Source organism: Calonectris borealis, chromosome 2 (genome assembly GCF_964195595.1).
Source record: "Calonectris borealis chromosome 2, bCalBor7.hap1.2, whole genome shotgun sequence".
NCBI classification, from domain to species: domain Eukaryota; kingdom Metazoa; phylum Chordata; class Aves; order Procellariiformes; family Procellariidae; genus Calonectris; species Calonectris borealis.
Genome location: NC_134313.1, coordinates 47,824,930 through 47,838,181, shown reverse-complemented (window position 1 = coordinate 47,838,181; position 13,252 = coordinate 47,824,930). Strand labels below are relative to the sequence as shown.

Sequence of the window (13,252 nt, the reverse complement as noted above, 5' to 3'; positions counted from 1 at the left end):
AAGCTTGTTTACATCTTTGTTTTGCACCATCTTGTGTCTAAACTTTTGAATTTCAGGGCCTGGTACGGTATAATTTCCCATGTGATGTCTTGCACTCCCTTTGAAAACAAAAAAACCCAAGTGCTAATGTCATGGTGTTATCCAATTGAGAAATTGGAAAAGACACTTTTCTTAAATACAGACTTTACCATGCTTGTAATTCTTCTTGCAGACAGTCTGTTTGTACCAAAGTCACAAATGTGTCATCCAAATTAAAGTTGTGGAGGTGACAATCCTAGAGAGACAGAATAGCTACTGGAGTGAACTAGCCAGCTGGTATGGAGGGTAACGCCGTGATCTCGTGTCGTGCTGCCGGTTGTATGAAGCACGTCCCGTGCCTCCTCAGGCCTTGTATGGAATAGGACAACTAAGATATAACGTAATGATCTTTGGCAAGATTCTGTGACTGTGGAAGTTAGCTTTTTCATGGAAAGCTTTCTTCATTATTGGCTTAAATATTGTCCAGAAGTATGACAGGAATTAGTTTAATTTTTGTTGAGCTGGGGAGGGGTGGATGTGGATATTACATGATGCTAGGTGAAATGAGAGTTGTAGCTTGTATTGCTGCCTGCGTTTTAGAACAGGGCTATTTCATTTAGGTATCAGTCATGCTTAGGTTTATTCAATTTCTGGGTGAGCACGTTTTCATTTCACTGATGTATTGTGCCTTTGTGTCTCACCTCACCACATCGTGTAGCCTGATTGCTTGAAAGGATGGGAGCCCTTACTGGGTGCCTGTTGATAGAGGACCCTCTGGGAGGAGTGCCATATGCACCTGCAAGCTTGTGTGTGCCTCGTCTCCTGCTGTTTGGGAGTAAATTGGGATGATGTGGAAGCAAGTCCTCGGCAGTTGGGAAATCACCATGAAAGATGTGCTTCTGTACCTCTGTCGTGTGTGTGTGTCTGTGCATGCTCATGCACGCTTAAATGGAAATGAAGGAGTATTCATTACAGTTGTTATAGGAACCCTAATGTGCCCATGTGAGTAAAACAAGCTTAGCTATTTATACTACAAATGCAAAAAAGATAAGGCCTCATGAGTTCTCCTGCAGCAGGTTAAGAATTCCCCACCCCATCTGGAGTTTCGTCTTCCTTGATGATAGAAGCACAGAGAGGGGATACATGCCCGTGAGTAAGTGCAACATCAGGTGGCATAGTTTAAACTGCTATCTATAACTTTTATGTTGATTATTTTGTTATTCTATGTTCTTGGTTCTTCAGTGAAATGGGCAGGGCTTTACTTCCACTGACTTTGTTGTGGGAGCAGTAAACATTGTGGGCTGCTTGATGCAATAACCTCTTACACTAATGCAGCTAACATTTGCCAGCATCTGTAGCAGTTTGCCACAGTAGCTTGCCTCTTTGTTGTACATTTTCTTTTTTTAATGTCACTTTTAATTTGTGTGATTTGCTCTACATTAACACTGAAGCTTTGAAATTTTAGTACTGTCTTGTTTCAGTTCATTAATGAAACAAAAAGAAGCAATAGTGGAGAAAATAAAGAACCCGGAAGATCTTTTAACATAATCCAAAAGTTTTTAAACAGTGTGCAGTGGACATACGTAAATGTATGCAATTATTGTTTGGTGTCAGGAGCAAGTAGACGTATGGGTACCCATTCACACTATATTTTTTGTTTTGACAGACCTTTAAATATGCTTATTCTAAATTGTTCAAATATATAAATTTCTAAAGGAATAATTTATTTAGCTACTAGTAATTTCATGTGTGTTTCAGATGATTCCTGTTGTTCCATGGAATAACTCTTCCAGTGCCCTTTGCCAGAGTTGTGTTTTTGAGTGATTTAGGAGGTGCTGATCTCTTTAATTATTCATAACTACTTTATAACACTCTGTTATAACTGTATTTTCGGAGATAGACTAAGATATGTCTTTCAGTTAACAAGAAAGGGGTCAAATCCCTAAAGCCTGCTCTGAAAGCTTACCCAAAAAGGTAGCTGCCATGAGTTAGAATTATTTTTGGTATTTTAATCTGACACTAAAGCTTGACAAGACCCATGGTATCAGGTAGCTGCTTTCCGTACCTATACATGGGTGTTTACCTGTATCTCAGCAAATGCTGAGTGTGGTCTTTATTTCATTTTTAAAAAGGCTTTTAAAACAAACCAAAACTTGAGAAATCTGAAAATGCACCGGGTTTTGTGTTAACCGGGGAGCAGTCCAACAGCCGTGGCCCTACCCCGCCCAAAGGTGATCCGACTGAGGAGTCAGCACAGGTCAAGGATAATGCAGCTCGGAAATGGAAGCGTAAATAGGTCCCTACAACTAATCTGCTGTGCCACCCTCGCGTTGCCTCATCCCTTCCTTGAGAGACAGAGCCGATTTGTTGCCAAGCTGATGGCTGTACGGAGGGTGGGTGGCTTTGGTAACTCACGTAGAAGGCTTCTTCTAGAAATAGTAGGAGCAGCAAGGATTTGTCAGGTAAATGCAGCTCCCTGCTGGGGGAATGAGTATGTTTTCATCCTTCAAGGAGCGGAGCCAGCAGCACAGACCACCGCTGCAGGCTCTCTGCCAACAGCACCACAGCTGCTTTTAGATATAACGCCATCTGCCAGCCCTGAGCCGCCTTTCGATCTCCTACAGCCTCCGCTCCTCTCTAATGCAGTGGTAAACAGCCCACAGCTGTAGAGGCAAAATTGTGGTAAGGGATTAAAATATTAGGGCACTGTTGTTTGTGCCAGTTCTAATGCTCCCTGTGGAAAACAGCAGAAAAAGCTTCATCTGATCAAATTGAAAACTGTGATCAGGTTGTCAAGATTTTAGCTTAGTGTCTTACGTAAGTATTCCTGCGTGTCAGAGCAAATCTCCATGGAGCACTGTTTTGCGTATGGGTGTGGGGCGTCAAAAATACATGGGTAAAAGACAGCTTAATAAAATTAATTATTTACATGTAAGCCAAAAATGCAAGAGCTTCTTAGATCTGAAGGCTCTTAGACGTTTTAGTCTGAAATATTCAGTGAGAGCAGGATGACTAAAGCAAAGCTGGAAAATACTGGAGGATCACATGAGGGCTAAAAATACTCACGCTATGACAGGGAAAATAACCAGGGCAGAATGAACTGTTTGTGCACAAATGCTTTATACATAATGTGTATGCCATCAAAGAGCCACTTGCATAAGAAAAATACCAATTTTCTTTAGGGAAAAGTATATCCTACTGTGGCAGATGTGCTGTAAATTAATTTTGAGGGATAAAAATACTCAACAAAACCAGTCTTTATTTTAGCAGCTGGTGATACGATTAGGACTCCTGGGAGACTAGAGAACTCCTCCTAATGCTTTTTTTTCTTTGCTTTCCACCAAAACATGCCACCTTTTTCCCCAGGTGGCAGGCAGTTGCTGTTGGCGGTGGCAACCTCCCGCTCGCAGTGGTGCGGTGCTCCAGGACAACGTGGCAGAGCTGGAGATGGGAAGAGCCGCGGGGTGACAAGCTGAAAATGCTTTTGTGCCTAGTTCATACGAGGCCAAGGCGTTGTGCTAGCCGACGGGAACAGCATGTGCAGTGACAGTGCTGGCCTGGGAGGTAGAGAGGAAAGTGGCTCAGCCTTAATACAGACACACCCCCTCTGCCAGCATGTGGAGAGTTCAATTTTTAAACCCACTGAGCCCGAGAATTTAGACCACAAGGCAATGCTGCTTGCGGTGCAGGAGCCAAGGCCTTTTTTCTAGAAAGAAGATTGTGTTTGAAAAACAGTGGTGAAAATTGCTGTCTTAATTTTCAGTGTATTATGGGTGTGGTTTGAATGTCTCTGTTGCTCAAATTTTTGCATGATCTTTTGTATTTCAATTCACATTTCTTCGCATATTTTCTTTCAGATTTTCCTTTTGAGACTGCTTTCTCCTTGTAGCTAAGCAGACAGTTGAATTTTAGAAAATGCAAATTTTTAAGAGCATTTCAAATTTTAAATTGTATCCTTCTGTTAAGCCTGTGTGGAATGGTTTCATCCATTGAAGATGAATGCTTGTATGCTTGAAGATGTTTCTAAAGAAAATAGGGGTTTCAGCTGAGAACAATTAATAGTTGCCATTAAAATGTTGTTTATTTTAAATCTAAAGAAAAGTCTTCATTCATATTGGGGAAAAGGCTGTGTTCAGTTCCCATCTATCAAATCTCCTTCTATTAAAGACGAACTGAGGGAGTCATGCCATCAACAAAACTTTTTCATCTGACAAGTAGACTCCATCGTATGTTTTTGCTTGGATTGCTCTGTTGAAACTTGTAAAAGGTGCTTCAGTTTCAAGTATTTGTACAAACTTCTCTTTACCAGCTGTCTGGCAGTGATGGTCAGCACAGAGCTCATCGGACTGTACTGTAGCCAGCAGCAGTGGAGGTATGGAGAGCTGAGGGGAGAGAGGGGTCCTGCCACCCAGGGGAAGTTAGTACCACAAAATATTTGGGTGGCTGCACCGCAGCACATTGGGGATACTGAAAGTAGAGTCAGATTTTGTCTGAGGTTATTTCATTCCCATTAAGCATCATTTGTCATCACTTATGCCATTAAGCATCCCTAAATTGAGCAGTTTCTAGCATCCCAGTGTAGCTGCAATAATAAGCACGTGTGAGTATTAATTCATTTACTGTTCTCACTCATTTGTTTTAAGTGGGTGGAGAGTTTTTCTTTAGCTCGTGAAGAAATTACTAGCTCTGTGGCCTCTTGGTGGGTTTGTTTTTTCTTATGTGGCATGAGTCAGGAATATTCACTTTATGAAGTCCTTTAATTTGACTGAAGATAGGCTGCTAGTGATTCCCAAATTCCACTGAAGCAGTGGTCGTGAGGGCTCAGCTGAGTCTCATGCTTGCTCAGGGCTTCCATTGCTCTCCACGCCACCCTCACGCACATCACGCACTGTATTCATGCATGTGTTTTCTTGGAATTTTACATAAATATTTAACAGCATACTAATTACTCATATAGCTTTCAAGGAAGATTTCTCTCTTGTCTGCAAGACTGCGCTTGTGATGTAAAGTGACCTGGAATTTGCAGCCTGGCTTTGTTGTACCCAAAATCTGCACAGTGCCAACATCCACTGTTTTAAATTGCAGAAGTGTACATCTGTTTGTAAAACTTGTGTCTTTAGCAAAAAGAATAGTGAAGCTGAAACTGGGGGGGATATATTTAATTATGATGGACTGACTAGTAATTGTTTCTGGAGCACCACAGATAGAAAACTCTAATGCATTTCAAAACCGGTTCATGTAACTTACTTCAGTAAAAGAACAAAATAATTTGTCTTTCAACTGTGAATTTATTTTTCCCATCCCTGCTAGTGTTATACGGGCAGGTACAAAAAGTTATCCAGTGCTAATTGAAGCACCTGCGATACTGTTTACAAAAAATTCTAATTGGACCCTGCATTGACCATGCTGTAACAGAAGTTCTCACACAGAACGGTGGAGGTGGGAAGGCACCTCTGAGATCATCCAGTCCAACCCCTCTGCTCAAACCACGGTCACCTAGAGCCGGTTGCCCAGGACCGTATCCAGTCGGGTTTTGAATATCTCCAAGGATGGAGTCCCCCAAACCTCCCTGGACAGCTTGTTCCAGTATTTGATCACCCTCAGAGTGAAGACGTTTTTTCTTAAGTTTAAATGGAATTTCTTGTATTTCGATTTGTGCCCATTGCCTCTTGTCCTTTGACTGGGGACCACTGAAAAAAGCCTGTCTCTATCATCTTTGCACCCTCCTTTCAGGTATGGATAAGATCCCCCTGAAGCTTCTCTTCTGCAGGATGAACAGTCCCAGCTCTCTCAGCCTTTCCTCTTATGTGAGGTGCTCCAGTCCCTCAGTCATCTTTGTGGCCCTTTGTTGGACTCTCCAGTATGCCCATGTCTCTCTTGCACTGGGGAGCCCAGAACTGGACTCAGCACTCCAGATGTGCCTCACCAGTGCTGGGTAGAGGGGGAGGATCGCCTCCCTCAACAACGCTCTTCCCAATGCAGCCCAGGAAGCTGTTGGCCTTCCTTGGTGTGACAGTGCGTTGCTCGCTCATGCTCAACTTGGTGTCCACCTCTTCTGCCACACTGCTTTCCGGACAGGTGTCCCTCAGCATGTTCTGGGGCATGGGGCTGTTCCTCTCCACGTGCAGGACTTTGCATTTCTTTTTGAACATTGACAGTGAGCTTGAAAAGGAATTGGTAATGGCTAACATTTATGGTGCTGATTATGATACAATTCTCTCAGTGGTCACTGAAAAGAGCTGGCTATCAGAGATCTTTTATGTCAAATATTTGTATAAAACTTTGTGCTTTCTCAGAATATGTAAATGGGTTATATATAAGTATTTTCAGAGAAGATAAGATGTTGGACAGAATTTAAACTGCTTGGGTTACATAGCCCCTCTGAGGAATGCATTAGGAGTTATTCCACACTTGCACTAATTGACTGCAAAGCCATTGTGGTGCTCAATAGCAAAGTCATTAAGTCTACCAAGATCTTTCATCTCCGTTTAGATATCTGGCTGTCTCAAGTATTTTGCACTACTCTACCAACCAGCATCCTTCAATTCTTCTATGAAATCAAGCTTCTGTTAGACATGGGAGGCTTACCTCTGAGCTGATTCTAAAACTGATGTTTCAGAATAAATGTGCAGGAAAGCTTTTTTTTTTTCCTCCAGGAAATTTTAAATTAGAAATCCCTAGGCATTCTCTGTTGCAATTAAGTTCTATCCAGCTGTTGCTGATACTGTCTGAAATGCTCAGGTTATTTAGCTGTTTTTATCTGCCTTACTGAAATTGGAATATCATGTTCATTTAAGAGCTGATCCTGAGCAGCGGAGCAAAAGTTGATTTCTTTTGATTTGTCTGGACTTTATAAAGCTTAGTAACACTTTGCTGTGGAAATTCAAAAGGCTTTGTTGTTTTCAAAGGAGGGCAAAATATAATGCGGTGTATTGGTGCTCTCCAGCCCTCTCTGTCCGCAGGCAGTGGTGATGTGGGCTTGCTCAGCACGCTCTGGGAGGGTGCCTCAGCTGCAAATTAGAACAAATACCTGGGGATTAAATGTTTGTGCCTGCTCTGTCTTTAACTCTCTCTGCAGGTTGAAAAGAGGTGTGTACTTAATGATTTGGCTTTCTGTGATCAGTAACCTGATCTACAAAGAACTAGCTCGCTTCACAGGGCTGTTGAGCGTGAAAGGGAGCAATGTGCCGTGGTTGCACAACGTGCCTTGCTTAGGTCTTGCACCATGACCCCCCAGGAGAAACGGTGAAGAGCTGATAGGCCAGGGGATGCTGCCCTAGGAAAGCTGAGCAGCCTCTCCTGTGCCTGTGTGCAGGTGCTTGCTGCCTAGGGAGAGTCCCGTGCTGCCTTCAGGTAGAAGGGTGGTTGGTAGAGGGGGGAGCTGCATTGACCAGCCAAGGTTTCACATCTTGAAGGTCCATAGCTTGTTTTATAGCATTTACTTTTCAGTTGATATCTGCTTCTTGCAGGTGTACAATACAATAAGATATAAACATTGATACCTTCGTTTAGTATACATCTATATTATTTTAAAGTTTGTATGGGTAACTTTTGCAGTTGCATGTGATGCAAGTATTCATTAAATAACTTCAGACCCAACTAGAATGCTATAGGCAAAGTGATTATTTCATGTGTGTTTATCTTCCATATTTTGACACCAGTTTTCTTCTATTTATCTGCTAATCCAAATGAAAATTATTTTTCTGGCTTTGAGAGCACTTTAACAATCCTCCTCTTAAATAGCTGATTTTTAGTTTGTCAAAATGTGGACTGATCCTGGAAGATGTGTAATGAAGGCAGGGTGGTAAAGTTTATGAAAATGTGTAATGAAGGCAGGGTGGTAAAGTTTGTGAAATTGCCTAAAGAAAGAAACAGCAGCAAAAGATCCTGGCACTTTTAATGTTTTCGCACAAATAATTTATTCTTTGCTGATCTAAGTATGATATGAAAAGAAGTTTAATTTCAGGCATGTACACAACATTGAATTTTCCTAACTTTAGCAAATCTGTGTACTGTATCGGAAATCTGCTAGTGGTGAGTTTGTGTATGTAATTATAAGGATTTAGACATGGAAGTTATTGGACTGGAGTCACCAATTTCTAAAAAAAAAAAATTATTTTTTAATCTGTCTCATTTTAAGGAGCATCGAAAAGGAGAGTGGACATCTTGCACAGAAATGTTTACACAAGTCAACTGAATTATCAAGTTTTTTATGTTCTGTTGGCATTAGGTGACCCAGCTAATACAGGGTTATCCTTAGAGGCGGGAGGAGATGCTTGTTACAGAGGGAGGCCTCTGACTAAATCAGAGAAGCCTAAGCTAGCTTGATTAAATAACCCATTGCTGCTCTCCTTTCGCATTGCTTTTTAGCTCCTCCAAAGGACCACTGTACACAGTTCTAGGTCAGTGAGACCGTGTGAGCTCCATGGTTGGTCATACAGGCAGTCTCACAAGTAGTCTTTCTCCCCCTCCTGCCTTTCCCTGCCTCCTTCTGATTTCTTCCTAGTAACGCCTTTGTAAAACGTTGGGTTTACAATGAATTGCTTTATTAAAGTGTTGTCTGTCACTGGGTATACATTGTGGAAATGACCACTTAGAACAATTTGTAGTGTGCCATAAATCAAGTAATCTTATGGGAGGAGCGGCTGGGGAGGTGTGGGGTCGCTGCTGAGAAAGCTGGGGCAAATCCCTCGGGAATTGGTGAACTGCTAGCTCAGAGCTCAGCTGGGATCTGGGTGCTTGCTGGATTTGGGCTTTCTCCCGTGCCCTGTGCGTCCCAGGCTTCAGAGCCAACAGCATTTCATGGTGGAGGATGGCCGTGGAGCCCATGTCCGGACAACTATATTTTGCTCTTTGTAAGAAACAGTGATAAACGTGGGTGCTGCAGAACTGGACTTCTGATTCACATAAATAAATCAAATAAAATAGGTCAGAGAGAGGGCTGGGTTGCTGTTGTGTTGTCTTATCCCAAGCAATTTTTGTACCAGATGTATGTTCACTGCATCTGAAATGTATTCCTAGTCGGCGGGAATACGGAAAAGGCTGTGAGTCAGTCCTGTGCTGGTGGGAGCCGAGGCAAGGTGGACTGCCGTGAGCCGGGCACTCGTGTACTGGGGCTGAGCGTCTAAATGGAACAGCCAGCGACAAGGAGAGGAAAGATGGAGAGGCAGAGCAAGGTGCGAGGAGCTGGCTGTGAGGTTCATATGAAGGCACTGCAAACCCTTTCACACAAATGTTCCTCTGCTTGGGCATTTGAGTGCCACAGGCATTGTGAAAAAGACTACCTGTGCGCACTCGTTACTTGCCATCTTGGCTGGTAAAGATGTTGCTCTGTATTCTGGCAGATTTGCGGTGCAAGTAATTAAAAACAAATAGCAAAACCTAAGCAGATCAAAACTCATCTCTTGGTCACTATGGCAACTGTGAGTTCACCGATGGATTTAATTCTGCATGCTGTGTCTGAATTTCAATACCCTTGTCTGAGGGATGGTTTACATTTGAAAATGAGGAAAGCACAGGGGCAGTTTAGCTGAGTTTATTTCAAGTCTGTCTTTCTCCAGGGAAATCGAAGACGGATATGTACACTAAATATTGGGTTGGGGGAATGGTCTGTTAACGGCATATTTTTTAAGCTGAAAGCTGCTGAGAGCTAAGGGAACTTTATATTGTTAGTTTGATGTTTATTTATTTTAGCTTCAGAGTTACTTCACTCTCAGTAGCAAACTCAAAGTAAAACTACTAGAAAATGTGGTTTTTCCTTTCCCAAGGTACAGCAGCACTGGAACTTCCTCCTCTGTCACCTTGAATTAAGAGAGAGAATGGCTGTCTGTAAAACAAATACTTTTTTTTCAGTACCGGATTAATAAGAATGTATTTATCATGGAGATAAATCTTGATTATTATTTATTTATTGTATTTTTCAGGTGCTGCTAAATCCAGTCCAGCTTCTAAACCAGGATCAACACCTTCTCGCCCATCTTCAGCAAAAAAAGCTGCACCAAGCAGCTCAGCATCCAAATCAGATAAAGATTTGGAAACTCAAGTCATACAGCTCAGTGAACAGGTAAATTTGCTGTAGGCATAAAATTAGATGCATTCATTGTCATAGGCAGGCATGAAATACAATATTGCCCTTTGTTGAATGATGCTTTCCAGAGTTATGAAGGGACAAAAGATTGAAGTAGCTCAGCAGGGAAGCAAAAAAAAAAGTGATTTATAGTTCAAAATAACATCTGGCAGAGATGACTGGTGTTTGGCAGTATTTTTAAAAGGTGATCTTAGGAATGACAGGTAAGTCTTGCTGAAGTATGATAATTTTATTAGGTGTTAAAATGTATCTCTTATTTCACTTGGGTAGGAAAAATCCCAAAAGTGTCTTTGCTCTTGCGTATTACAAATTTGAAATAAATCATTTTAATGTGTTGTTGTGGAGAAAACAAGTCTCTTTGTAATACCGAGCTGTTAGAGATTTGCAGCTGAATCAAGACTAGCTTATTGTACTCCGTTTTCTGGAAGGAAGGCGTTAAGAAGGTAATAGACCTTTTTCATTTAAAAATGTGATCTATCTTCGTGAGAACACTTAGTTATATTATAAATAATGTTCTGCAATATAATTAATAAAGCTTCAGAATTTCTTTAATGTTGGGAATGTAAGGGCTTAATTTTCTTTGATGCTATGGAGCTTTACACCACTCTGTCAAGAGTGTCTGCACTGGACATGAATAAATATCTGCATCTGGCTCAAGACTGTGCTGTCAGAATGGTGTAAATGCCACTATTATAACTGAGGCTTGGTCCTTGTGTTTGTCCTGGACGAGGGAAAATGGAAAGGAAAAACCTCATATTTTAGAGCCTGAGCAGCCTGGCAGCTGCATTCAGGAAGAAGTCATTATTCTGGATCAAGTATAATTTTCCACAATTAAGGGCATTTCAGTTTCAGACTTTCATTGACCTGAACAACAAAGATTTCAGTTTGTTGGGGAACTGTTTGCAAATTCTTGGTTGCTGTTATGCACTTAAAGGTGGTGGATGGATAGCCACATCCCAAACATGGCATACTGCGGATTCAGGGTATAATTCTGAGCAGCAGAGAGCACAACGGGGTCCACCAGCCTTCCAAATGGGCTCTTGATTGTTGGTGTAACAGAAAAGCTTTTAAATGTTGCACTAAGGAATGGACGTATACATTTTTCATGGAATCTTTTTTTTTTAATCAATGTAAGAGTGGAATTCAAACTTCAGGTTAATGCAACTTAAACCGTGACATTTGTACTCAGAAGTCAGAATGTGTTCACTTCAGGAGGAAGAGTTGGTTGGGATCTGAGCAACATAAAAATATTTGATCTGTACTAAAATAGGCAGTCACTATCACATCTGCTGCTAATGTGTTCCTAGCACATTCCATGTGTGAAAACCTTAAGCTTTATATACAAATAACCTTGAGGGAAAACTGATTATTTCCCCCATCACCAAAGAGGAGAAGAAATTTTGAGGATTTGGAAAGTTGGTGTTTTAACAGCTAGTTTTTAAGAGACCTCTTCTAGCTAGAATGGTCTGGAAGGCTTTTTTTTAATGCTGGCAGCGTTTGGTATTTCATTTCCCACTAATGGTTACTTGTGCACCGTGGGCATATAACACAAGCCAAAAAACCTATGCTGCAAGCAGCTCTGAGCCAGATTTTTCTGACCCCTAGTCTGCACGTGCTGGAAGAGCCAAATTGCTCGGTTTTTACCACTCCCCAGCAACCAGGGAGATGAGGGCAGCAGCCATTCTTACCCCTTTGCTGTCTTGATCATGAGTAAGAAATGTTGAATGGTGTCTGTGGATATCAAGTTCCTATGTGGCTGTAACAGACTTCTTTTTTTTTCAGCCCTTTCATGGATGGCAGCTAAGGGAGATTGAAACATCTGAACTTCCATGCAATTTGTAGTGGAAAAATTTAAGTAGTGGGGCTGTCCATACACTATATTTTACCACAGGGTTGCTTAATGAGCTATTTGCAATAATCGTAAGCCATCCATGACATTTGCTAGTTTAATGGCTCCCAACAATCTTAAAGTTTCTCTTAAAATGGTCTTAGCTATTGCCTTGGTCTGTGCTAGTAAATTAAACATTTCCAAGGAATGTCACTGTGCACTGGAACTTGATTACCCATAGCATTAAAATGCTGAAGTGGTCCCTGCTGTGTTTTTGGTCTGTGCCAGCTAGTACTCTCTCAAAGAGTTTGAGTGCACTTGAGGAGACAACACAGACCAGGGACCATGGAGAAGGGACCTTTAGATATGGCGAATGGTCCCAGGAACCGTTAACTGTATGCCATACACATAGTTTCTGAAAACAGCACCGTTTTGGCTGTGTGTCTACAACGTGTACTTAATCTCCAACCTGGCTCTGCAGTCCTGTGAGTAGTCATACTACCAATAAGTGCCATCAGAGAAAAGACCAGTTAGTAGGAACTATTGCCTTTGCACCCATTAACTGGATTGCAGAGGGGTGCAGAAACAGAGCATGGGAGTTAACGTGCACTGTTCCTCATACAGGATTAGCCTTTTGGCATGTAAACAGAAGGAAAAAGTAGCATGTGGCTGTGCTAGTTACCTGAAGAAAAATGAATAAATGTGTCACAGACAAGTAGCTGATATGTAACTGAAGAAAAGCATATCTGGTTTGGTTGTAGTAGTATTTACCGTATACTGTAGTTAATTAACTGTGTGCATATATGCATAGATTAATGATTCCGTTTCTTAAAACGGAGTGAATGTATAGAATGAAAACAGGAGAATGCCTTCATAATAAATAGGTCAGAAGGGGAGACAGTCTGAGCTATTAGCTGCCAATGTTTCAGCTGAAGTTCGTTGTTTTCCCAAGCTCTAGCAAGCACAGAGCAGGAGATCTGGAAGCAGTTACATTCTTGCTCTGTCTGGATGCAGGCGTTGCTCTCAAGGAATATGCTGCTGCAGATCCAGAAGACACATCTTAAATGTGAGGTCTTCATCTATAGACCAAAATATTGTAAACTCTTGTTCCATTTTGCTATTCCTACTTTCATGAATAAATAGTTAATTTTAAGGTTACTGGTGATTGTATCAATCAGATTCAAACTGTCAAGGGAAGACTTGGGTGTCATACTCACGCTGCTGGTCAGGAAAGGGTTAGTATGTGAATGAGATGCTCTGAGATCCTGCCCTGGTAACAGGTCAGTTCTGCTGTCTGACACCTCTGAGAGTGCAATCAA

The 13,252-nt window shown here is 41.6% G+C and overlaps 1 protein-coding gene across 5 annotated transcripts in view; it reads left to right on the top strand.

The window, feature by feature from the left end:
- Window positions 1–13,252, top strand: part of MAPRE2 (microtubule associated protein RP/EB family member 2) — a 100,578-nt gene that overhangs the window by 79,622 nt on the left and 7,704 nt on the right. For all 5 annotated transcript variants that reach the window (XM_075141905.1, XM_075141902.1, XM_075141904.1 and 2 more), the window contains one exon: window positions 9,942–10,081. In XM_075141905.1, coding sequence (XP_074998006.1) covers window positions 9,942–10,081 — 140 coding nt within the window. The remainder of the gene's footprint in view (window positions 1–9,941; window positions 10,082–13,252) is intronic.